At 36.7% G+C, this 27,015-nt stretch overlaps 1 protein-coding gene across 1 annotated transcript in view; it reads left to right on the forward strand.

The window, feature by feature from the left end:
- The window catches only part of LOC111542200 (myosin-15), a 143,072-nt gene that overhangs the window by 54,767 nt on the left and 61,290 nt on the right, over window positions 1–27,015 (forward strand). Inside the window, 8 exon segments of the mRNA XM_023211420.3 lie at window positions 4,201–4,377; window positions 5,842–5,974; window positions 8,586–8,653; window positions 9,499–9,586; window positions 12,064–12,181; window positions 13,086–13,209; window positions 14,790–14,926; window positions 24,700–24,955. Coding sequence (XP_023067188.2) covers window positions 4,201–4,377; window positions 5,842–5,974; window positions 8,586–8,653; window positions 9,499–9,586; window positions 12,064–12,181; window positions 13,086–13,209; window positions 14,790–14,926; window positions 24,700–24,955 — 1,101 coding nt within the window.

The raw sequence follows: 27,015 nt of genomic DNA on the forward strand, positions 1-27,015 counted from the left end.
TAAAAGGAAAAGATAAGTCTTTGGTTTTCTACAAACAATTTTAACAGGATCCAGGTCAGGCAAATGAAAATACCAAAGACTTCCTTGAAAAGATTCTAATTTTGAAAAGACCCATTATGTTGGTTGGGGCTATCTGAAGAAGATTTGTAGCAGATATTAATGATCAAACTCAGTCCTTGAAATAAAATGCATTATGGGATGTTTTTAAAATTCGAAAGAACTAAAACACATCAATGTGTATAAAATGTCGTATAGCATGCATCTCTGTATACGTATAAGAAAAAAGGATATTCATTACATGAAAGTTTCATATTTGCAAGTTTACAAAAAAGTGCCTGTAGTCCCAGCTACTAGGGAGGCTAAGGCAGGAGAATAGCTAGAACCTGGGAGATGGAGGTTGTAGTGAACCGAGATCACACCGCTGCACTCCAGACTGGACAACAGAGTGAGATTCTGTCTCAAAAAAAAAAAAAAAAAAGTTTATATCAAACTAAAATAAAAAATGTATTTTAACACAAACTTTAATTGTTAATTTGGTCTTCAAGTTTATAGTTACCTCCTTTCACATTTATGCTGTGAACAAATCTATTATAGGATTTGCTCATATTTTGTTACTTGAAATATTCTAGTTTGTTTAGAACTTGTGCATCAATAATTTACATACTAAAGTATTAATATATGATGACATATTTATGGTTATACATAAAGCATTGGTAAAGAGATTTTCCCTATTATTTCTTAATAAATACTCTCCAAATTATACATTTAAAAACTTGCTATTTGTTTGGTGTAAACACCCTAGAAGGCAACATACTTCTTCCAATAATTTAGCTCTTTGGAAAATTTCTCACCGTATTGGGATTAAGATAGATTTTAGAATTTTACCAGCCTCAAGAGAAAATATGCTTCAATACTTCTCATTCACTGGTTTTTGAGTCCAAACTACACTGCCTAGTTTGATCACATTATTTACTTTATTGGCCTGACTTGACCTGAATAATATATAATGATATACCATCAGACAACAGGAATTTTTGATGTCAGTAGTTAATAGTGTCAGGTATCCCAAAGAAAGTTCTAAAATATTTTAAATACTGGTAGCATCTTGGCATTATGTGTTATCACCTCCCAAGGGAAACTTTTCAGATGTGTTCATTCTTGGTGTTTTTAATATAAAATGAATCATATTAATATCTAGTTGTTTCTTGTATGCACATGAGTATTTTCTTTAAACATATACCTCCATGCTTTTTTTGATCGGCAACTCTTACATTTTGTTTGATAATTGATCACAGCAAAGCAGTCAAGTTCCCAGAACTCAGACCTGTATGTCTCAGGGTTCACCTGTCAATTAATTACTTAGCAGAAATGTGCTGAGGGCCTATACTTTAGTTACCTCGGAACCTATTATGATAAGGGTTATGATGTGCAAACCCCAGAAGGCATCATCCTGGCACTCCAGGAACTTCTGGTATTATTGGAAATAAGCCTTAAAACAAAGGCTTTTACTTTTTTTTTAAACCAACAAGTAAGTCTACTTTGCAACTATTTGTTTTGGTTGCTTCCTCTTCACCCCTTTGCTGAAGGAGGGAATCCTGCCCTAGGTTGATGGGAAAGGCTGAACATGTGACATCCAACACTAGACAGATGAGACCAGCATTTTAGTAGCCACATATGCTCACAGCCTGCAGGGGGTACACCTTGAACCATGCAGGGCCACAGGAGGGTTGTGCTGAGAAAAGAGTGAAAAAGCAGGGGCTGTGGGAGGCAGGCTTTGTAGTAATTATAGGTGACGTGACAATAGAATCCTACAGGAGGGTGCGATAGGCTTGTTTGAATAATTTCATGGGCTGATAGAGAAATGAAACCCATTACTCAGGGATGAGCAGGCACTATGTATGGTCCCTGCCATAAGGAGAGTGTTTGGCTAAGGGACATAACACATGGGAGCACAACAGAAAGGGAACTTTTGAGCCCCTCCTGGTTTTTCCCAGATGTCAAGGCACACATAATGTTGGGCCTTAATTTTAGGCCTTTTACCACACTACTGTATAGAAGACTCTGTGTAAAATGCTGTAGAAAAATGTAAGCATTTTTTATAAATAGCTTTTGCCTTCAGGAAATTTGCAGTCAAGTAAAGGATTTGTAAGTCTAATAAATGTAAAAAATGCATTTAAAAAATTATGTGCTATATGATGCAATAAAATTTTCCTACACACCACATTTTCTCCATCAGCAAGTTGGCACTCAGCTCTAAATTCAATGCATATCTTATTTTTAATGACTTCTCATAAGCTCCAAAACTACTGCTACTCTAGATCAGGGATCAGTAAACTGACTTTGTGGGCCCAGTCTAGCCTGCAGCCTGTTTAGGTAAATCAAGTTTGATGGGAGCATGGCTACACTGATTTTGTTTACACGTTGTTGCATGCTGCTTTCAGTGCTTCAATGACTAAGCGCATAGCAAAGGTCTGAGAGAGACTTTATGGTCCTTTAGAGAAAAAGTGTGCTAATGGAGTTCATGAGATTTGCGGTAACATTTTTGTTTGTTTGTTTGGTTGGTTTTTTGAGACACAGTCTTTCTCTGTTGCCCAGGCTGGAGTGCAGTGGCCCAATCTGGCTCTGCAACCTCTGCCTCCCAGGTTCAAGTGATTTTCCTGTCTCAGCCTCCCGGGTAGCTGGGATTATAGGCACACACCACCATTCCGGGCTAATTTTTGTATTTTTAGTAGAAACACGATTTTACCATATTGGCCAGGCTGGTCTCGAACTCCTGACCTCAGGTGATCTGCCCGCCTCAGCCTCCCAAAGTGCTGGGATTACAGGTGTGAGCCACCTCACCCAACCTGTTTGTTTTTTTAAAACGCTTTAAAAATGTAAAAGCCATTCTTAGCTCACCGGCTTTCCAGTACAGAGTGCAGGCAGGACTGAGCCCACGAGCCCTACTTTCTAAATCAATGATCCTCTTTAAGCATAAATCAAATCACAGCACTTCATTTAAAAAGTCACCAAAGGCTTCCTATTACATTTAAAATGAAAGCCACATGTCTTACTACAGCCTATAAGGCCTTTGAGATCCAGCTATTACTTACCTCTTTGACTTTCTCTCTTAACATGTACTCTGTCAAGCTAGCTTTTCTCTGCCCACACTGGCCTCTGGCAGGACCTCAGACTTGCCAAGTGGGCTCTGGCCTTGGGGCCTTTGCATTCTTCATTTTTCTGCCTGGAATACTTGTGCACAGATCTTCTCAGCTTGTTGTTTTCATCCAGGAGAAGTGTCTTACCCAATGACTCTATCTGAAACCTCCTTACCCCCTGCTATTTCTTTACTTTGAATGTTTTCTTCAGAGCATTTATATGAAACTAAGTCATTTGTTGTTTGGAGTTATTTCTTTGTTTACTTGCATATTGTCTGCCACTCCACTAGGACATATGCACCCTGAGGACAGGCACTTTGTGTATGTGGCTCACAGCTGCATCAGTCACCAGCAGTTACTGGTAAGGGTATTAAGTAGCAGATATTTAATTAATATTTGTTGAATGGATGATTGCTGAGACCAGCTTGGTCAGGGAGACCCTAACCCAGCGGCGCTAGAGGAATTAAAGACACACATACAGAAATATAGAGGTTTGAAGTAGGAAATCAGGGGTCTCACAACCTTCAGAGCTGAGAGCCCCAAACAGAGATTTACCCACATATTTGTTAACAGCAAGCCAGTCATTAGCATTGTTTTTGTAGATATTAGATTATCTAAAAGTATCCTTTATGGGAAACGAAGGTATGGGCCAAAACAAAGGGGTGGGTCTAGCTAGTTATCTGCAGTAGGAGCACATCCTTAAGGCACAGATTGCTGTGCTATTGTTTGTGGTTTAAGAACGCCTTTAAGCGATTTTCCACCCTGGGTGGGCCAGGTGTTCCTTGCCCTCATTCTTGTAAACCCACAACCTCCCAGCATGGATATTATGGCCATCATGAACACGTCACAATGCTGCAGAGATTTTGTTTATGGCCAGTTTTGGGGCCAGTTTATGGCCAGATTTTGGAGGACCTGTTCCCAACAGATGATTGCTAGTTTTATGCAGTGAATATTCTTCCCTTTGTCAATTGATTAGGTTCCTGGGAAATAATTTATACTGACCCCCTACTGAAAGTGCAGGTGTTTTTTAAAAAAATCTGCTGCTCTTATGTCTCTTCAACAGCCAATGGGCATCTTTTCCATCCTTGAAGAAGAGTGTATGTTTCCTAAGGCTACAGACCTGACTTTCAAGACCAAACTATTTGACAACCATTTTGGAAAGTCAGTTCATCTCCAGAAGCCCAAGCCTGATAAGAAGAAATTTGAAGCTCATTTCGAACTTGTCCATTATGCAGGAGTGGTGAGTTACCTCTGGACCCCCGGTCTTGAATTTTCCTGATTTTGCTTCAAATATGCTCAGCCAAAGTCCTTAGATGATATTTAAGTAATGTTTAGATTAAATAAAGAGAAGAACAAAATACATCTCAGTTCCATAAAAAAGGTAGTGTAGCCATTTAGCCCTCAGGAAATGAAATGGCCATACAACAATAGCATTCCATGTGCACAGAGGTCAAAAATCTCCAAATGGACTCTGTCAACCTTAACTCAAAGCAAGTCAGCTTTAGAAAGGCATGGAGACCATCAAACTCATGGTTTCTCCCCATTTGTCCTTCCTTTTAACTTAACGTTGTGTGAATGAGTGATTTCAATTGATCTTTTTATTGAAGCTTTTTTTATTCTCCCATAAAGAAATAGTCAATGTGAAGTAATGGTCTCCAAACTATGGCCAAAAAAGGTTTCTAATGACTCTTGATGCCTCTCCTCATTTCCTCACCGGTATATATGCTCCTTTTTCTGCATTTCTACTTCTGGATGGTAATTCTGGGTGGAACAAAAAGAGAACTGATAAAGGATAAAATCATGCTTCGACCTGAAAATGGCCTGCCAGCTATACACAGATATGTTTATAGTTCTCTTCTTTGATATCCTGGCATATTAATTATAATGATATATACAGTAAAATACCATTGCAATTGCTAGGGTTTTTTTGAGTGTTCACTGTGTGTCAGAGACAGTTGGATTATTTTATCATTCTTGCCTTTAAAGGACTGATGGTGTGAAATACCATTGAATCCTTCCTTCCTCTTTGTTGTTCTCTCTCCCGGTTCTTTTCTCTCCTCTCTTCTACTTCTTTCCCTATCTCTCTCCCTTCTTCCCATCCTGTCTGTTCCTTTCTTTTGACAATGTTAATGATAAGAATCTTGAGAATCTTTTTGGGATGCCCAATGGACTTTTGGAGTGTTACTCAGTACTATTACCTTAAACTGATTTAAAGGTAAAGGACCCACATAATTTGTGATTTATTAAAAGTAATGCACAGGCTGGGCATGGTGGCTCCCTGTAATCCCAGCACTTTGGGAAGCTGAGATGGGTGGATTGCTTGAGCCGTAGGAGTCTGAGACCAAACTGAGTAACATGTGGAAACTCTATCTCCACACACGCACAATTAAATAAATAAATAAATAAATAAATAAATAAATAAATAAAAATAAAAAAATAGCCAAGCATGGCAGCATGTGCCTATAGTCCCAGTTACTCTGGAGGCTGAGGGGAAGGATTGATTAAGACCAGGAGATCGAGGCTACAGCAAACTGTGACTATGTCACTGCATTCCAGCCTGGATAACAGAATGAGACCCTATCTCAAAAAAAAAAAAAAAAAGAAAAAAAGAAAAAAGAAAAAAAAAAAGGTCATGCACAGCCTTCTATGTTAACTTATGCAATCTTTTTTCTTTCTGTTACCTGAAATGCATGCCTTTCCAAAGGTACCTTATAATATCAGTGGTTGGCTGGAAAAGAACAAAGACCTCCTTAATGAAACAGTGGTAGCTGTATTTCAGAAGTCTTCCAACAGACTCCTGGCGAGCCTTTTTGAAAATTACATGAGTACTGACAGTGGTGAGTCATACAATCTTCCTTGATTTTTCAGCCTCAGAATGGAACCCATGGCTGCCTCAGCTTTTACAAAAATTCTTGCTTCTTTCCTGTGACATGTTTCTGCTCCCTGTGGTCTGAGTCGTCCTCTCTTATTAGTCTTTCTGTCTTCAGGCTGGGGATTCTTCAGGGAGGTGTTACTTGTGCTCTAAGATAGATTCAAGAAGTCTGTTCCTGGCCTGCTTTTGTCTTCTACTTCACCTAGCTACAAAGGGAAAACAAAACCATGTTTTGATGAATGATTTTGGGGCAATAACTTATTGCCCCAAATATCTAAATAACTATATATATACATATATATAACTATATCTATAATGTATAGATATAGTTATATAGTTATTGCCGCAAATATCTTGAAATATTCTCTTTCACAGCACTCTGTGCACTTAGGGTTATTATAAGCTTTGTGAAGGCAGGTATTATGTCTGATTTGCTCAACTGTAGCCTCTAGCATGCAGCAAATACCTGTTAGCAGGCATTCTATTCTGACAACTAATCTTGTTTAGTAGTTTGTAATTTACAAAGTACTGTTAGATACATTATCTTACTCATTTCTTACCATGACACTTTAAGATATGTACAGTGTTCCTATCTTTCTACCTAGGCTTTGCCATATAGTAGATTTGTAAAATCAGGGATGCTACTTAAGAGAAATTAATGCATATCACTGCATTTAGGATGCAGTGAAAACTTCTGCACCATCATATGATGGATTTGAAGATACTGAGCCAAAGTTGCTAACACCAGCCTCACTGAAGTAAATGCTAACTACACACAGAGGGAAGCTCTCCACGATTTACAGCAAAAGTCACAGATCAACAGCCTCTGAGCAGAAACTGGCCTTCAAACATGTTTTGTTTGGTCCACACAAATTTTAAAAATCAGATTTCACATACACATTTGAGTTTCCATTTTCTTTTGAAAAATGGAAATTCTGGGGAAATAGATAATCTAGCCAGCCTGGGTTCTGATTTCCCCATGGCAACAGTACACCAACTGGGGGGTGCGTACTCTCACTTTCAAACATACCCTGCTGTTATCTTACACCCAGCTGCATGTTAACTCCCAGCCCCTATCAGGCTGATCGGTTCTCCCGACTGACATAGGGAATGGAGAGAAAATTTAGCACTTTCTGGCTTCATCAGCATGTGATGACATAATTCCGGAACATGCCTGAAATCCTCTGGGCCTGCCTCAAGAAGAGATGGAAGCTATTGTGTCCGGACCCAGCTAATGTTCAGGCAGTACATTTGCCTGATTCTAATAGCTGCTAAAGTACCTCTGAGAAGTCTGTTTGATAGTAGCCACATAAGCTTGTGACTCCCAGTTGAGTAATTCTCTGATAATAAGAGATCAGAGAATGGTTTGGGCAGAGAATTAGAGGAGAAATCGTCTTCTAACTCTTCAGGGTGTGTACTGTGTTCTTAGGAACTAAAAGACAAGAATTGTTCAGAATGGTCTTTTTTTTTTTTTTTAATTCTAAAACACCCTCTGAAAATACTTGCCTCCAAGTTTCTGATGGATCCAAACTTTAAATTGCTAGTAATAACCATACTTTCTCTCGGGGAATCCAAATAATTTAAACCAGGGTTATAATTCTTTTTTAAAAATTAATGAAATATTCCCTTTTCATGGATGGAAAAACTGAAGTACAAAGAAGTCAAGAGTTTCACTGAGAGACCTGGGGTGTTTCAAAAGAACATTAGTGATTAAGCTTCATGACATCTGCCACCGCACAGTTGCTACTCAGGCATGGAGAATATTTTATTAGTTTTCCATATGGACAGCTACCCTATTCTGTCCAACTTGCCTATGAATTTTGTTGTTGCTGGGTTGCACATCTTAGTGACTTAGCATTATTCAAATGTTTGTAAAGCTGGTTGGCCTAGCACAGGTTCTTTTGCTTCAAGAAAATGGAAATAGACTTACTATTTTTTATAAATCATGAATATAAATACATGAATGTAGCTAAAAACACAGACAATATAGAAAAACTGAAAAAAGAACATAAAAATTACCTGTAACCTCATATAGATTAACAAACTATTTACATTTTGGTATTTACACTTCCCAACATTTTTCATGTTTATAGTCACCCATAACACAGCTGCACTTAAAAACATGTATACATACTCAAGGTCATCATATATAAAATTTAGGCTTTGTAAACTAACTTTTTCTCTAAAAATATCCTAGAAATCTTTCCATATAAGTTATATGAATCCACGTCATCATTTTAAAAGCTTACAGTGTTTCACTGTATGCATATTCGCTCACAAATTAATCTCCTATGGTGTGCATTTGTGGATTAATTTTATTTTTGCTTAATTTTTTTTGCATTGACTAAATAATGCTTCAGTGAGTATTGTTGCACAGTTGCCTGATTATATCCTTAAGGAAAAGCACTAAAAATACACATTTTGTGATAAAAGACATACATATTTTGAAGCTTTTGGTAGATATTGCCATATTGTTCTAGAACTCTGATGAATTTATGCTTCCATCAGTGAGGTAGGGTAATGTGACCGAAATGAGCTTTTTACATGTTTTCATCTTTTTTCTTTTTTTTTGCTAGCTATACCATTTGGGGAGAAGAAACGAAAGAAAGGAACCTCGTTCCAAACAGCTGTGTCTCTGCATAAAGTAATTTTTAATTGTATCTATTCATATATTAATTGCCTCACAATCTGCATGTGTTATTATGTATTTGACATTTCACATCCTCAAATAAGGATAAAGTCTCAGGAATTAGCAAGTTGGAAAAGTTGAAGTTTATGCTATTATAATTAAGGGCTTTATTTTTTTGTTGGTTCCCACCTACAACCCCTTTATCATCCCTGCACCCATCTTCCAGCTGATGTGCTATTGGCTCCTAACAACTCTGAGTTGTCAGAATTGCACTTAGCGAAAGGGGAAGCTAAGCTGCCTCTCTGCCCTCCTCTCCAGACTTTAGCCTCTCCCTTGCCTCAAGGGGGACCACCTATGGTGCAGTTGGTGCATTTGTGTTTACAGCTCTTGCTTGCAAGGATCAGACTAAAGCTGTCTGAGTCATTGCTTTTCTCTTCCCCTGCTGTTCCCAGCTTTCTTCACTCCCTAAAAATCTCTCAAACCAGAATTCCCATCTCAGGTTTGGCTTCTAGAGAATCTAACCTAAGATAAAGGTTTTCCACAGAGAGAGAACTGGAGAAACAATTTCTTTTTTCAAGCCATTTTATTGCCCAGCCATAACTTTGATACTGCTATCAAATTCAAAATAGGTAGAGATGATTCACAATTGAACTGTGTCTGTCAAATAAATATTGACTTGCCCTAGGAAAGAAATAACGTGCATTGGGTAAGCAGGAAAGAATGTTGAATTCATTATTTTACTGTTAGAATACATCTTGGCTGTGAGATTAAGTTGATAGATTTGGAGACATTTGTGAGGTGGATTGGTGTTTTTAGTGATTTGTAAAGTGATTTTATGTTTATTATGGTCTCCATTTTAGGAAAACCTGAATAAATTGATGACTAATCTGAAATCAACAGCACCTCATTTTGTGAGATGCATAAATCCCAATGTGAATAAAATGCCAGGTAAGAACTAGATTTCTTTGTAATTCACTCTAGGAAATAGATTTGATATTAGCTATAGTGAATATCTCTTAAAGAAATATTTATTGGTGCCTTTTATATAAGCGTAGAATTTTGTATAGAAAAATGAAAATATGTTAAAAATGAGGTCTTTGGAACCTCCTCAATATTGCCATTGAAATGGACATACAGAAGGATTTCATAGAGCAGACTCAATTGGGCAACATTAGAATGTTTGATATTACTATTTAAATTCCTCCTTGAATTTTATGCTGAACATGGATGAGCTCCCATGCCATTGTCCACAAGGGCAAACTATAGTAAAACGGGAATTGAATAATCAATTAGGGGATTAAGGTAGATATTTCAGCATAAAGGAAGTTATTTGGTCTGAGTTATCTAAATTGACCAGAAAGACAGTTCCTAAATCCATTTCTAATTGTTGAGAACACCCTCTAGTCCTCCTTGCCAATGCCAACAACTTCTTCCCTCTTTCTAACAGCATTCATTTTTTATAGTTATGTAATTCTGGGCAGTGGATATCTTTTGATCAGTGAATAGTTGTAGGGGGATGATGTGATAGGTGGATGTTGGTGGTTTTTTTTTTCTTAATGTTTTCAATTCCCCAAACAAGGGTTTTACCAAAAATAACTACATGGATTGCTTTCCTTACTGCATGAGCTTGAAGATTCCCATCCATCTCTTTGGAGTTACAGGCCCCTCTGGAGCTTGGTTTGGAGGCTGTCGGCCTCCAAGGAGTGTATATGACAAGACCTAAGTCTTTAGAGCACTAACCACCTTTATAATATGTAGCCAGATGTTGCTGGTTCTGATTTCTGAGGTTCCTTAGTATCTTGCATTTTTACTAACCTTCTGTAATTAAGACCCCAATCCTGACACACTATGGCCTATTTTGGGAAAGTGTGATACAAAACAATGATGTTGCTGTTAGAGTTTCTGCGATACAAACACTTTATGTTCATTCACGGCTGTATGTTTTTGCCTCGTTGTTTCCTATCAGCTGGATTTCTGGATGTGTCTGGGGACACTGCTTCCATCTAGCAAGGAATCTAATTAGCTGTATTCTATTTTGGAGCAATTCTGTTACCTATTAGAGTTGCTTCCCATGGAGTCAACTTGGATTTCAGCAGGTTTGGTTTTTTTCTTAAAGTCATGAGACAAAGTTATAAGAAAAGCTTCATGATCTAATCAAAGCAGTTATTCATATGTACTTAAAGAGAATGAGTGAGTCTGATGTTAAGGTGTCATAGGATTCTATTCCCTGTATCCGCCCTTTGTTAAAAAAGTGACAATTTGAGACAGAATCTTGCTCTGTCCCTGAGGCTAGAATGTAGTGACTGGAGTGCAACTGTACGATCTTGGCTCACCACAACCTCTGCCTCCTGGGTTCAAGCAATTCTTGTGCCTCAGCCTCCTGTGTAGCTGGGACTACAGGTGTGTACTACCATGCCTGGCTAATTTTTACATTTTTAGTAGAGACGGGGTTTCGCCAAGTTGGTCAGGCTAGTCTCGAACTCCTGGCCCCAAGTGACCTGCCCGCCTCAGCCTCCGAAAGTGCTGTGATTACACGCATGAGCCGCTGTGCCGGCCTACTTGTGCCTTCTTATAGATTATCTGTTTCTGTCTGTGAAAGGAATTGGAGTATAGAAATATGGGTATATAATTTAAGTTTGTTTCTGTGACCTTGGGCATGGAGTCCTTTTTTGTTTTCATTTTTCATGTAATACCGTAGTAGGAATTTGTGATAGGAGATGTGGTCCTTGGCTTGTTTCAGAAGACTCTCCGAGGGCAAGGACAGTGGCTTCTTGGATGGTTTTTCAGAGGCTTCTATTGGAGATTGCAGCTGACAGCTGCAGTAGAGCTTCTTTTGATGAATGAGAAGGTGACAGAAGGATGCTTATACTACAGAACAGGACTTAGGCACTCTCATGAAAATAAGGGGAGAATGAAGTCTGGCATGTGGACAAGTTCTTCCTAAGCAAAACTGTAAACAGAATGTTGTGCTTGTGTCCGTCTTCCCCTTTCCTTTCATTCTTCCTTCTTCTTATCCCTTCCCCCTGCTGGGCAGAGAAAGCAGTTCTCTTTTGTGTTCTTATCACCCTTTCTGGCTGGTTTTTGGTTGGCAAATGAATGTGAGACCAGCCACTTACATTCTAGCAAAAAATGTAATCTTTTTGCCTTCCAAGAATATTTGCTTATAAACATCTTATCTAACTGTGAATTAAGGGGCTTGTTCCATTTTAAAGGAATTTCAGGGAAATCGTATTTGGAGATGCCTACATAATAGGATGATTACTGTGAGTACTATCACGCCATAAGTGAGTGAACTCCTATGACCTATCATGTGGAAACTATCCAATTCAGACTTTCTTTTAACCCAAGATGCAGCAATTGGTACAAAATCTGGGCCAATAATTTTTTTTCAGGCACAGATCCACCGTGACTCTTTTTTTTTCCAGGTGTACTGGACCCTTACTTGGTTCTACAGCAGTTGCGCTGTAATGGTGTCTTGGAAGGGATTAGGATATGCCGTGAAGGTTTTCCAAACCGACTGCAGTATGCTGATTTTAAACAAAGGTAAACATACATTCCAGGATCCAAGAAACCTGAGGCAGTTCATTCTGTTTTCCTCCCTTTCCGAGTGTTTAGGCATGCATTGTTTGTTTGGTTGATGTCCTCCAGACTACAAATCGATGTGTTTTGGTGGTGGGAAGATATATGATGACAGAGTTCCATTATTATTTCCCCTTAAATCCAACATCCATGTAACTGTAATATCCTTAAATCTCTATTAACAGATAATAGACCCACATATAGAAGAAATAAATACAGAAGAAACATATGGAGGCTGAATTGAGTCTCTGAAATATTGTGTATACTTAATCGTAGCTGCCATCCAAGCACGCTGTGGCTTTACTAGCAAGCCCCTGAAAGGAAGGAAGCCAGCAGGGTATATGGCAGGAGGCAGGAGTGGCATCTTTTCTATTTCCTGGATTCTAGAAGTTTAAATTATAGGTCATCAAGTCAATTTGAGCAAAGTCTGGTAGAGCAAAAAGGGGCGTATTTCTTGCTTTAGAATTAAGAGGCATATTTCTTGTTTTCCACCAACTCACCAATAGAGTGAAGGAATCCTGGAAAAGACATTTAATGTCTCTGCTTTTCAGTTTCCTTATCCATACAGTAGAGATACTTATGCTTTCCTCCCTCCCTCTCTTTCCTCTTCCAATCCCGCCCCTGCCTAATTGAGCAATCAATCAAATGAGGTTGCTTCTAAAGCAATATGAAAAGTACAAACTATTATACCAATGCAAGGGATTATTGCTTGTACCCTCATTATTGTTACTAAGAATTTTGTGAAAATTGAACGTATTAATAACAGAGATAAAAATCTATATCTCCTTTCACCTCATTTGTCTAGATTAGTCTTTATTTGAATAATATGATTTCCCAATCCCAGGATTTTTTCTTTATTTTAAATTAGGTACTGCATTCTGAATCCAAGGACCTTTCCAAAGGGCAAGTTTGTGAGCAGCAGAAAAGCAGCTGAAGAATTACTTGGCTCCTTGGAGATAGACCATACCCAGTACCGATTTGGAATCACTAAGGTGACCAGAAAACTGCAAAGAATGCATTTGGAGACAAATGAGGGGAAGAGTGTGTATCTTAAAGTACCTGTGAATCCTCAATTATAAGGCATTCTTCAGCTGTCATGACCATAAATAACACAAATAGATCTTAGTTGAAGGTGAAAACTTCAGTGCTGTTTGAGGAAAATATTCAATGTTTTTTAAACCTCAGTTTTGACTACATTTACATTTTTATAATTAGTCATCTAAGCAAATTTGTGCCAAGATATAACATACTGAATCAACCTGGTGTTGTGAGAAAATGTGTATATATCAGAGCTAGAAAAAGGTGAATCGACTTGCTGGAGCTAATGGCTTATCTATGTGTGAACTGATTCATCCACAATATTCTTTTAGGGACAGTATTCTTTTAGGGACTAATTTCTCTGAGTAATTTAAAACTTCAAAGTTAACTCACTATTAAAAAAATTAATCCAAAACCAACTTCCTTAAATGTGATTCCCTAAATTCTACTTCATCTTAGATGAGCTTGGGATTCACATATTTTGGGAACTTCTAACTAATCAATAGATTTGGTCTTATCTGGCAGTCAACGTCAGTTTGTTCGTAATGACATCCATATAAGGAACAAATTATTTGAAGGAGAGTTGGAAAATTCAGGGTAAAGACCTCATAGAATTAGAATTCTGTAGGATATGGTTATAAAATGTTGACTCCCACATTTTGAGTACTTGGGAATCTGTTTCTGCTGTTTATTGTTTCTGCTGATTTTCACTGATGATGCCTTCTTTCCTTGTGTGTTTAGTTATTTTTGCTGTATACTACTTCTCTGGGCCAAGACTGACATGAGGCAAGTGAAGCTCCTAAGGCACAAATTTCAAAGAGGCTCTCATTCTCAGGATTGAGCAAGTGAGGTTGAGAGGCACACACTCTCAGGGCACTCTCACACTTAGTGCCTCCATAAAATGTGTGCCTTAGGCACCTCACTCATTTCACCTTGTTTGTTAGTAATTATTCTTGAAAAAATACTTCTGTGGATTATTTGATGCCTAGACAAAAGTGCCTTACTCTAGAACAGACGTCAGCAAACTACGGCCCAAGAGCCTGGTCCTATTTTTAATATATGGTCCACTAGCTAAAAATGGTTTTAGATGGTTCGTGAATTGTTTAAAAAACAAGAATATCCTAAAGAGATTGTATTTAGCCCATAAAGCCTAAAAATATTTACTATCTGATCCTTTACAGAAAATGTTTGCAGAACGCTACCTGGTACTTTGGAGCACTGCATGTCTCAGCCCATCTTAAAACTTAAACCAGGTTCCCTGAACAATTGAGACATTATTAATAGATAAGGAAGAATAGTTTACGTTCTTAAGCAAACAATAGAACCACATGATTTAATAACATGTTTTTTTTCACATTTTAGATTTATAAAATCAAACTTTCTAGGATGTAGATTTTACACATTAAATAAAACTTACAAGAAATGGAATTGATACATTTATCCCTAGGAACACAACAGTTGCTCACAGGATCATTCAATAAACATTTGCTGAATACTCATTATGAGTGGAGCTAACATCTGACTTTTCTTTTAGGTGTTTTTTAAAGCTGGGTTTCTGTGCCAACTGGAAGCAATGAGAGATGAGAGACTATCTAAAGTCTTCACATTGTTCCAAGCCAGAGCACAGGGCAAACTGATGCGAATCAAATTCCAGAAGATTCTGGAAGAAAGGTATTATATGCCCACCCTGCACCCCCACTGCTAGGGTAATAGTGTGCCTCAACCAGTGCAACTAATCTCATTGCCTTATAGTAGGTCAAGAGCTGCCTTCTCTGGTTAGGCTGGGTCTTAAACATTTTTAAATCATGATATAACAAAAAGACAGAGTGCAAAGGGCTTTTATTGCCCTATTCAACCAAGTATAGGCATAATTCAGATATTTCTTGCCATGCTTTCAGGCTTCCCTTTGAGAGAGATTTTTATATTCTGAGAAGTCTGGATCTCTGAGAGTGGTGCGACTCACAATTTATATCAGAAGCAGACCTGGAAAGGTTTGCATATATCCCACAGCCAACTCTGTGGGGAAGTATGCTTCAAAGACCGAGGTGTTCTGACCCCTTTGTTACGTCCTGTGGGTCAGAAACTGTGGCTCTTGTTGACATGTAATCATAACTTTCTTACTTTATTTCAGACAGGTTCACTAGGGACATTTATCACCACGCTTGTACATTCTTAGGCATTGGTTTTGTCTATTGCTTAATAGAATCATGGAAAGCAAGCTAGCAAAATCTCCAAACAAAGGGACTGTGAGCAAGGGATGCTGAAGTTGTATTTATTTTTTCCTTAGCATATATTGTCTTCTGAAGAGAAGTCTACAGATCTTGGTGTAACTTGTTTAATTGACAACTTGTTAATTCTGTTTTTTCCCAAGAGAAAATGATTATTACATGGTGATGTCAAAGATAATAGAGAGACGACTCTTAAGGGTCTTCTGTGACTCTCATATAGTGGTCAGTGTGGTATGGGAGTTTGGGGGTCAGGAAACATGGCTTCTAGAACCAGTTGTGTAAACTTGGGTAAGATTCTTAATTTCTCTATAGTTTACTTTCTTAATGTCTAAAGTGAAACCTTTATGATCCATTCTCTCTAAATTGTGATTTAAAAATTACTTTGAAAGATTGCAAGCAAATAAAAAATACAAAAAATACTATAATACATACTCATGGAATCATCATGAAGGAATTCCAATTCTTAACATTATTAATTTTTTATTTTTGTAGAAACAGGGTCTCCCTATGTTGCCCAGGCTGGTCTCGCACTCCTGGGTTCAACAATCCTCTTTCCTCAGCCTCCCAAAGTGCTGAGATTACAGGCATGGGCCATGGCACCCAGTCAACTCTTAACATTTTTTTTTCTGTAATTGCTAACAACATTTTAAAAAATTAACATACATAGTTGAAGCCCCCATATAGTTCTGCTGTAATCCAAGTCTTACCTTTTCCTTTTCAGACCTTGAGTTTGTGTCTCTCATTCCATGTTTTATATATGTCATATAAAAGTATGTTTTCATACCTTTGCTTACTCGATATGCAGATATCCTTAAAATGTGACATGATTTTACATGTGCTTAGTCTTCATGTAAATAACATTTTGTATATATTGTCCTGAAGTTTGTCTTTTATATTCAGTATTATTCTTTGAAATATATCAGTGTTAATGAATCTAGGGCTAGCTTATTGATTTTAACTGCTGTATAGTATTCCATTATATAAATGTATCATAATTTATTTATCCATTTTCCAGCTAAAGTAAATTTGTTATTTCCTTTGTTTTTTTTTTACCAGTAACTTCTGCAGTGACATTTTTGTAAATGTCTCCCCATTCGTATATATGAATATATATATATATATATATATATATATATTCATATATATGGCATCATTACTCAAAATACTCCATTTTCTGATAACAGTTTGTGGATAGCAGCTGGTCTGAGGCACACACTTTGAGTGGCACTTCTTTAGGGCATTAATTAATAATAGGTTTTAGGTCACACACCACTTCAACTTTGCAAGATGTTGCCAAATTGCTTCTAATATACCATACTCTCCACCAGCAATGTATGAGAGTCCCGTTGTCCCATGTTCTCACCCACTTGTGGTATATCAGCCTTTAAAACCTTTTGTCAAATGTCTTCATATTTCTGACTTTGGGGAAAGCTATCATTTCCCTTTAAAGAATTATGTTCAGTGTAGTTTTTTTGTTTTGTTTTGTTTTGTTTTTTTGTAGAAATGACTTATTGTATGAAGGACATTCCTTCTATTTTATTTTGTTAAGCATTTTTATCAGGAAATTATTTAATCATTTATCTGCATCTATTGAAACAATCACGTAGTTTTTCTGAATTAATCTATAAATGTGTGGAAATATATTAACAGATTTTTTAAAAAGTTAAACTTACTTTGGTTAAGAAATATTTTCATACATTGATGGGTTTGATTGTAATATCACCATGAGATGTTTCATCAATATTCATGGATAAGATTGGCCTATAATTTTCATCTGCTGTGTTATCTGAATTTGAATCAAGGTTATCCTAACCTCATAAACAGTTGAAGAATGTTTTCTCTCTTCAAAACATGAACCAGCTTATAACTGATCTTTGAATCTTTGGTAGGCATTGCCAATAAAATAATCTGGATCTAGTGGTTCTTTTGTGATAGGTTTTATAATTTTGATTCAATTTATTTATTGGTTACATGTCTAATGAGATATTTTCTTCTTGAATTAGTGCAGGAAAGCTTTCTTTTATTAAAAAAGAAATTTTACATTTCTTTTGAATTTTTCAATTTGATCAATTTATTTTATTTTATTTTATTTTAGTTTAGTTTAGTTTTTGAGACAGAGTCTCTCTCTATCGCCTAGGCTGGAGGGCAGTGTCATGATATCAGGTCACTGCAAACTCTGCCTCCCTGGTTCAAGTGATTCTTGTGTCTCAGCCTCTTGAGTAGCTGGGATTAAAGGCGTGTGTCTTCACACCTGGCTAAATGTTGTATTTTTAGTAGAGATAAGGTTTCACCATTTTGACCAGGCTGGTCTCAAACTCTTGGCTTCAAGTTAACTGCCTGCCTTGGCCTCCCAAAGTATTGGGATTACAGGCATGAGCCACTGTACCTGGCCTTATTATTTTTAAATCTCTACTGTATCTATATTATATTCCTAGAGCGTAATCCTAAATTATTTATATTTCTAGAGTATTATTATTCCTAGTATTGTTTTCTTGTGCCTTCTTTCCTTTTTCTTGACCATTCATGCCACATCTTTATTTAGTCTATTTAATAAACCACTTAAACTTTTTTCTAGATCATTAATTTCTGATCTTACCTTTATTCTTTCTTTTCTTCTACTTTGTGTTCTTTCTTTTCTTCTACTTTGTGTTTATTCTTTTTCCTTTTTCCAACTTTATTCAGTTGAATATATGGTGTATAATCTGATGTTTTGATATATGTAGGTATTGTGAAATGATTACCACAATCAAACTGATTAATCCTCACTTTACAAAGTTATCATTTGTGTGTGGTGAGAGCATTTAAGGTCTACTCTCTTAGCAAATTTCCAGTATACAACACAGAATTAGTAACTATGGTTACCATACTGTATATTAGATCCTCAGAACTTACTCATCCTGTGTAACTGAAACGTTGTGTCCTTTGAGCAACATCTCCTCGTTTTCCCTATGGCCTGGCTGCTAGTAACCACCATTCCACCCTCTACTTCCATGATTGACTTTTTTAATATCCCACATATAAGTGAGATCATGTCATATTTGTCTTTGTGTGCCTGGCTTATTATACTTAGCATAACGTCCTCTAGGTTAACCCATGTTGTCAAAAATGACAATGTTTTCTTTTTTAAGGTTGAATAATATTTCATTATATATTTATGCCACACTTTATTTATTTGTCAATGAACACTTAGGTTGATTCCATATCTTGGCTATTGCGAATAATAGTATAATGAACATGATAGTACAGATATGTCTTCAAAATTCTAATTTCATTAGTGTTTTAGGGTTGATAGCTCCTATGGTAATTCCATTTTTAATTTTTTGAGGAGCCTTCATACTGTTTTCCCTAATGGCTGTACCAATTTTCATTCCCATCAACAGTGTACAAGAGTTCCCTTTTCCCACATACTTGCCAACCCTTATCTTTTGTCTTTATTAATAGCCATTCTAACAGGTGTGACGTAATATCTCGTGGTTTTGATTTGTATTTCCTTGATAATTAGTGATGTTCAATATTTTTGCATATAGTATAGGCCATTTATAGTCTTTTGAGAAATGTCTATCAGGTCATTGCTGATTTTTAATGGGGTTGTTTTCATGCTATACAGTTTAATTCCTCATATATTTTGAATATTATCCCGTTATTGCTTGTATAGTTTGCAGATATTTTCCCCCATTCCATAGGTTGTCTTCTCCTTTTTGATAGTTTCTTTTGCTGTGCAAAAGCTTTTTAGTTTGATGTAATCCCATTGTCTATTTTTGCTTGTGTTGCCTTTGATTTTGGGGTCACATTAAAAAAAATTGTTGGCAATTTATTGACTAATGTCAATAAACTTTTTCTCCAAGTGTTCTTCTGGTAATTTTAGTTTCAGATCTTAAATTTAAGTCTTTAGTTCCTTTTGAGTTCATATTTGTATATGGTGTGAGATGAGGATCCACTTACTCTTCTGCATGTGGACATCTAATTTACTAACACCATTTATTGAAAAGACTGTCCTTTCCATACGGTGTGTTTTTGGCAACTTTATTGAAGATCAATTGACCATAAATGCATAGATTGATTTATGGGTTCTCCGATCTGTTCCATTGGACTATATGTTTGTTTTTATGCCAATACTTTGCTGTTTTCTTTGCTATAGTTTGTAGAGCATTTTGAAATTAGGTAATGTGATTCTTCCAGCATTGTTTCTATTGTTTTGGCTGTTTGAAGTCTTTTGTGGTTTCATATAAATTTTAGGAATTTTTTCCTAGTTCTGTAAAAAATACCATTGGAATTTTGAAAGGGTTTGCATTGAATCTGTAGATATCTTTGGGGACTATGGACTTTTAACCAAAAATATCCTGTATTCTTCCAATTCATGAACACAAGTTATTTTTGCATTTGTTTGTGTCTTCAATTTCTTTTTTAATGTTTTATAGTTTTCAACATGCGGATCTTTTACCTCCTTGGTAAGTTTTATTCCTATCTATTTTATTTTATTTTATTTTATTTTTTGATGCTATTATGAATTGACTTCTTTTTTGGATAGTCTATTGTTAGTATATAGAAATGTTACTAATTTTTTATGTTTTTTTATTCTGCAAGTTTACAAATGTATTAATTCTAGTTTTTGGTGGTTTTTAGTGTTTTCTATATGAGATAGTTTAACTTCTTTGTTTCTAATTTGAACGGCTTCTGTTTCCTCTTTTGGCTGATTACTCTGGTTAAGACTTTTAGTACTATATTGAAAAAAACTATAGAGAGTGAGCATTCTTGTCCTATTTCTGACCTTAGAGGAAAAGCTTTCAGTTTTCAGTTTTTCGCCATTAAGTATGATGTTAGCTGTGCGCTTGTCATATATGGTGTTTATTATGTTGAGGTACCTTCCTTCTATAGCTACATTATTGAGAATTTTTATGATGGATGAATGGATGGATATTAAATCTTGTCAAATATAAAGAAATTTATATCATCTTGATAAATTGACCCATTTGTCATTATGTAATAACTTTCTTTATCTCTTGTTACAGTTTTTGACTTATATTTATTTTATCTGATGTAACTATAGCTGTTCCTGCTCTTTTCCAATTTCCATTTGCATGGAATATCTTTTTCCATTTCTCACTGTCAACCTGTGTATGTTGTCAAAGCTAAAGTGTGTCTCTTGTTGGCAGCATATAGTTGGGTTTGGTTTTTCTATTCGTTTGGCCACTCTGTCTTTTGATTGGTGAACTTATTTCATTTATATTTAAAGTAATTGTTAATAGATACAGACTTACTACTACCATTTTCTTAATTGTTTTATGACTTTAAAAAATTGTTTGTTTCTTTCTGTCTTCCTTTGTGATGTAATAATATTTTGTAATGCTAGGTATTTATTCCTTTCTCTTTATCTTCTGTATGTTTACTAGAAGGTTTTTCTTTGTGGTTACCATGAGGCTTACATAAAACATCTTGTAGTTACATGTTTATCTTAAGCTGACAGACCTCTTATTTTTAAGCTGGCAATGGTTTAACTTCAACTACATATAAAAACTCTTCATTTTAACTTATCTTGTCCCCACATTTTATGTTACTTATGTCACAATTTAATATTTTTAATATTGTATATCTATTAATCCGTTATTGTAGCTACAGTTATTTTAAATAATTTTTTACATTAACTAATATTAGAGTAAAAGGTGATTTATGCACCATTATTACAGTATTATTCTGAATTTGACTATATTCTTGTCTTTTCAGTGAGTTTTACACTTTTATATATATTTGTGTGGTTAGTTAACATCCTTTTGTTTCAACTTGAAGAACTCCCTTTAGCATTTCTTGTAAGGCAAGTAGTGATGATAAACTCCCACAGCTTTTATTTGTGTGGCAGTCTTTATCTCTCCATTTCTGAAAGGCAGCTTTGCTGGATACAGTATTTCTGGTTGATGGTTTTTAGTTTTTGTTTTCTTTTAGCACTTTGATTCTATCATACCACTCTCTTCCGGTCTGCAAGGTTTTGCTGAGAAATCTGCTCATAGTCTCAGGAGTGTTTCATTATATGTGACAAGTTACTTTTGTTTTGCTGCATTCAAAACTCTTTGACTTTTGAGAATTTCATTATAATGTGCATTGGTGAAGATCTCTTTATATTTGATCTACTTGAGGTTCTTTGGGCTTAATGAATATAGTTGTTTGTTTTCCTCTCCAGATTTAAAAGCTTTCTGTCATTGTTTCTTTAAATAAACTTTCTGTTTCTTTCTTTTTCTCTGCTCCTTCAGTGACTCCCATAATGTGTATATTGGTAAGCTAGACAATATCCCATAAGTGCTGTAGGCATTCTTCATTCTTTTAATTTGTTTTTCCTTTTTGTTCCTCTAAATGAGTAATTTCAAACAACTTGTCTTTGAGCTTACTGATTCTTCCCCTTGATTGCATTTATACTTTCCATGGAATTTTTCAGTCTAGTCATTGTGTTCTTCAATCCCAGAATTTCTGTGTGGTTCTTTTTTATGGTTTTTATTTCCTTGTTGAACTTCTCCTTTTGTTCATGTATTATTTTTCTCACTTTGTTTAGTTGTTCTCTTGTAGCTCACTAAACTTTTTTTTAAGATCATTGTTGTTGGGGTCCGCGTGTTTCCTAAACAAAGGAATGAACACACAAGACAACACAAGACAAGACAAACATGGCGGCCACCCCAAATGGCGTGCTCTGCTTTATTTTATACAGTCATTTGTGGAATGTTGCCAAGTCACAAGACACATTGTTGTTTTTCTGACCTTTCCCTGACTTTTTGGATTTTCAAGATGTTTACACATAAACAAGCCCCCAGGGTCTGCTGTTTGCAGCTGGCTCCTATCGGGAACGCCCTGCTTCGTTTGCAAGAGCAGGACTTATTGGGAACGTCTCGTTTGCAAGCACGTAGTCCCCTACACATTGTTTTGAATTCTTTGTCAGCAATTCATAGATCTCCATTTAGGGTGGGTTTCTAGGGGGTTTGTTTCATTCTTTTTATTCTGTTGTGGGTTCCTGATTCTTCATGATTATTACAGCTTTGCAGAAGTGTCTATACATTTGAAGAAACAGTAGTCCCCCTCCTCCATATTTATGCCCTGGCTTTGACTGGGCAAGATCTTCACCAGACATCTTGGCTAGAGATTTTAGGCCTTTGTCCCTAACTGCTCCAGGTGTCCGGTTTGTTTGTGTATTTGTTTCAGAAACCTGTAATTTCTTGCTTTCTCCAGTGTCTGATTTTGTTAGTTTGTAGATCTCCATTTTTTTAGGGGTGGTTACTGGTGCTTTGTTTTGTTCCTTTGGTGGTGTCATATTTTTTTGATTATTCCTGATCCTTGTGGCCTTACATTAGTGTTTGTGCATTTGAAGTAGTACATCTTTTAGTCTTTATAGGGTGGCTTCAACAGGAAAACCTCTTCAGCAGTAAGCTTGGTCAGGGATTCTGGGCAGCCCAGCTGGCAGTGTCCACTGGCAGGATTGCTGCTGGAGTCTTGGGGCATGATGGCCTGGTGGCAGTTTCAGTGCACATTCAGGCCCAATTCCTGGGTCCATAAAGACTAGCTTGGAGGCTGTATACACTAGATCTTGGATCCACATGGGCAAGCCTTAGTGTCTAAGTCCATGGTAGTGGACTTAGTGAGGGTATGCCTGGATCCTGGGGCCATGAGAGTCAGTCTGTGGTTAGGATCTACTGGAACACCCTTACTGATGGGGATAATTCTGGGGCCTGGGTCTGTGGGGACTGGACTGATTATCAGGATGGTCCTGGAGTCTGGGTCATTGGCAGTCTGGGGCTACATGTCTGGACTGGCACTGGGGCAGGCCTGGAACCTGAGGTTGTAAGGGCCATCCTGGAGTCTGGAGCTGTGGGGGTTTGTTCTTTTCTCCATTCACTACTATTTTTTCTCCAGTGTTTCTAATAACCTGCTTAATTTTTCCACTGAGTATTTGATTTCAACTGCTATATTTTTTAGTTTTAGACATTTTATTTGGTCTTATTTCAAATCTGTGTGTCCTTTTATCAGAGTGGTTCATTGTTTCTAAAGGTCTTTCCTTTTTATCTTTGACAATAATTTTTTTTTTAGATGGAGTCTTGCTCTGACGCACAGGCTGGAGTGCAGTGGTGTGATCTCGGCTCGCTGCAAGGTCTGCCTCCCAGGTTCACGCCATTCTCCTGCCTCAGCCTCTCCGAGTAGCTGGCACTACAGGTGCCTGCCACCACACCTGGCTAATTTTTTGTAATTTTAGTAGAGATGGGGTTTCACCGTGGTCTCATTCTCCTGACCTCGTGATCCACCCACCTCGGCCTCCCAAAGTGCTGGGATTACAAGTGTGAGCCACCGTGCCTGGTCAATAATTTTTAACATAATTATTTGATAGTCTCCATCAGATAGTACAATTATCTGAAAATCTTGGGGGTTTCATCAAACTTTTTATTATATGTGCTCAACTTCATTTTCCTATATGTGTTTTGTAACTTTGGATTGTAACCCCTCTTCAGGGTACCTTATGTAGGGGAACTTCTGGTGCTTGGGTTTAAGGTGTTTTTTTTTTTCAATGCAATTTTGCATTTTCCTACTCCAAGGGTTGAAAAGGTATTTATTATCAGAATAAAAAAATCATTGTTCTAATTTATTGGATATTTCTGTACCATTCAGGCAGTATAATTTAAACCTTAAATAATTCAGTGGTACTGGATTATTAAAAAAAATCTGAAGTAGAATTTGTCTTCACTCATACCAAATCAGATGTACTTTAATTTGATATCTCTCTTTGCTGGTAGGTGAATTTTTCAGTCCTCCTTTTTATTAAGGGTAAGATTCTTTGAAGGTTTGTGCCTTGCCTTTTTATCCATGTGAATATGAAAATACAGACTCTTACAATACTAAGACTTGTTTCCTCCTTCCGTAAAGATGGCCAAGCTACGCATGCATTCACTTATTGTTCAAGTTTTTGGTGACTTCTATATGTCTTACTCTCTTTAGATTCAGCTCTCATTCAAAGAATGTTTGTGATGGGAACATTTTTAGGATATCTAGTCCATAATACTGCTAACCCCAGTTATCCCTTGGAGAGTTTTTGCCAGAATCAAGTGAAAGTCCAGATGTAAAAGTGCTTTGAAGACTAATAAGAATTTTTTATGACTCCTAAAAAGATGTGTTTATTGAGGATTTTAATTTGGGAACTAATTCTCCTATAGTCAGGGCTAACTTGCTTTTCTTTTTTCTCTCTTGATTTAGGGATGCACTCATTTTGATACAATGGAACATAAGAGCTTTCATGGCTGTGAAGAACTGGGCCTGGATGAGGCTCTTCTTCAAGATCAAGCCTCTTGTTAAATCTTCAGAAATAGGAGAAGAAATAGCTGGACTGAAGGAAGAGTGTGCACAATTACAGAAAGCCTTGGAGAAATCAGAGTTTCAGAGGGAGGAACTGAAAGCAAAGCAAGTATCCCTCACTCAGGAAAAAAATGACCTGATTCTTCAGCTTCAGGCTGTGAGTAGCCACACCATTTGTTCTTTAAATCAAGTTTTTAATTAGACTTCCTTGTTAATCAGGCAATGTTGACATGGAAAAAAAAAAAAAATAGATGCATGTGCTTTTCAAATACCAAAGGATTTTATAAAACCAAAGACAATGAAAACAAGGAGATACCCTGTTTCATAGTGAAGTGATTTCATTGGCAGGATGTCTTTTAAAAAGGGACAAATTATCAGATGGATTTTTACTGTATAATAGCACATCATGGAGGCCGGGAAGCTCTGGGTCTTAATTTAAAGTTTGTATGTAGCCCACGACCCATTAGCAAATCAGCAGACAGGATTTTAGTAGGTCCCAAGAAAAGCTTGACTGAGATCTTCAGGAATGTTGCAGTGTGCTTCTAGTCAGATATCCTGATTTTGGTCTCCCTACTTCCCCTTCCTGGGTCCAAATCAACATTACTAATGAGTAGAGTTTTTAAAAGAGTTCTTAACCTTGACTTTGTATCAAAGTCATTTGTGAAACATTAAAAAAAAAAAATAAAGATGCCTAGACTCCACTCTCAGATATTTTGATTAAGCAGACTCTGTGTAGGTCCAAATAATCTCTGTGGGTGACACTGATATCCAGTCCAGATTAAGAACCATTGTCTTTAAAAAAGCATCATGTCGCTTCCCGGGTGAGCAACCCTCAGATCATATAATACGTACATTTTTAGACTCCAAACCCCTGGTTTTGGCATTCAAGCCTCTATCTACAGTATGATGCTAATGTGTTATTACTCACTGTCTTTCATGTTACTCCTCCCTAGCCACCTGGACTACTGTGATCCCAAAACAGCCCAAAGGGCCAGGATGAAATTTTAACCACCTTTATAATACTTTCTTCTCTACTTAGCACAGTGTTAAGTTGAAAAATTCTGTGTTCAAATATAATTTTTCTTGCTTTTTAAATAAGAAACAACAATTTTTCTTATTTTTAAACTTTACCAAAAACAGAGAAAATTTAGTACTTTCAGACTGACACAAGTTATTCTTTTATTATTATTACTCTTCAATATTTTGAAGCTGTATTATCTACCAGCATGCCAACAGGCTGTATTTTATGTAAGACTTTACACCCAAACTCGCATTTCTGATACATATTTAACATAGCAGTGATTCTACAACTTCAGTGTATACCAGTCTTACCTGGTATGCTTGTTAAAAATACAAATTCCTGGGCCCCATTTCAAATCTACTGTAAGAACTGTAAGAATCAGAATTTGTGAAATATTTTGGCTTAGGGAAGAGGTAACTTTGGTTGAGACCAGGCCTCCCAGTTTCTATCATTCTTCCTACTGACGGAAAGTAGCCAGTGCTACCTGGGTTGATGCGGGAGATAGAAATGGACCCAGCTTGTGTAGGGCATGGTAGACAAAACCTTGAGGTGCATGTCAAAGATCATCGTGGGGAGCATGGGAAACACATGGAAGCGAACTCCAGAGCAAACCCAAGAAGGCTGAGATGAGTTCAGATTGTAACTGTGATTAAGAAGTTGACAGAGCTATCATTATATATTATTATATATAATATCTATTTTATGATTATTTATTTTAAGGGAGAAAGCTAAACACAAAATAATCAAAAAAAAAAAAAAAAAGAAATATTTTGAAATCCTTCTTTGCTTAGTCAAAATTCCACTAGAACTGAGTGACCCCGTTCCAGTTAACATTGTGAGTACGTCAGAAAGCTGCCATTGGGGTAGGAATCTTTCTACTGCTAAACTGCCACACCATTGCTCAGTCAGCCCCCAAATCCTGCTGTCATGTTTAATGAAGAGATCAATGATGGTCGATTGGACTGTCCTCTTTGTTCAGTGGTGGTGACAGGTCTTGTATACAGGCTGAATGGAATGCAGCAAAAACTGTTCTGCTTGTCAATCTGGGGTGAACTAAGATAAAGTGTCCCCATTATTTCCCATAATAATTGGAAGCTTCTCTGATTTGCATTCACCATTCCTAAATGTCCTGATATTTCTTTTTTATTTAGCCCCTGTTTTGGGATTTTCAGGGAAGTTGTACATTTATTATTCCA

Source organism: Piliocolobus tephrosceles, unplaced genomic scaffold, assembly GCF_002776525.5.
Source record: "Piliocolobus tephrosceles isolate RC106 unplaced genomic scaffold, ASM277652v3 unscaffolded_19, whole genome shotgun sequence".
In the NCBI taxonomy this organism is placed as follows: Eukaryota; Metazoa; Chordata; class Mammalia; order Primates; family Cercopithecidae; genus Piliocolobus; species Piliocolobus tephrosceles.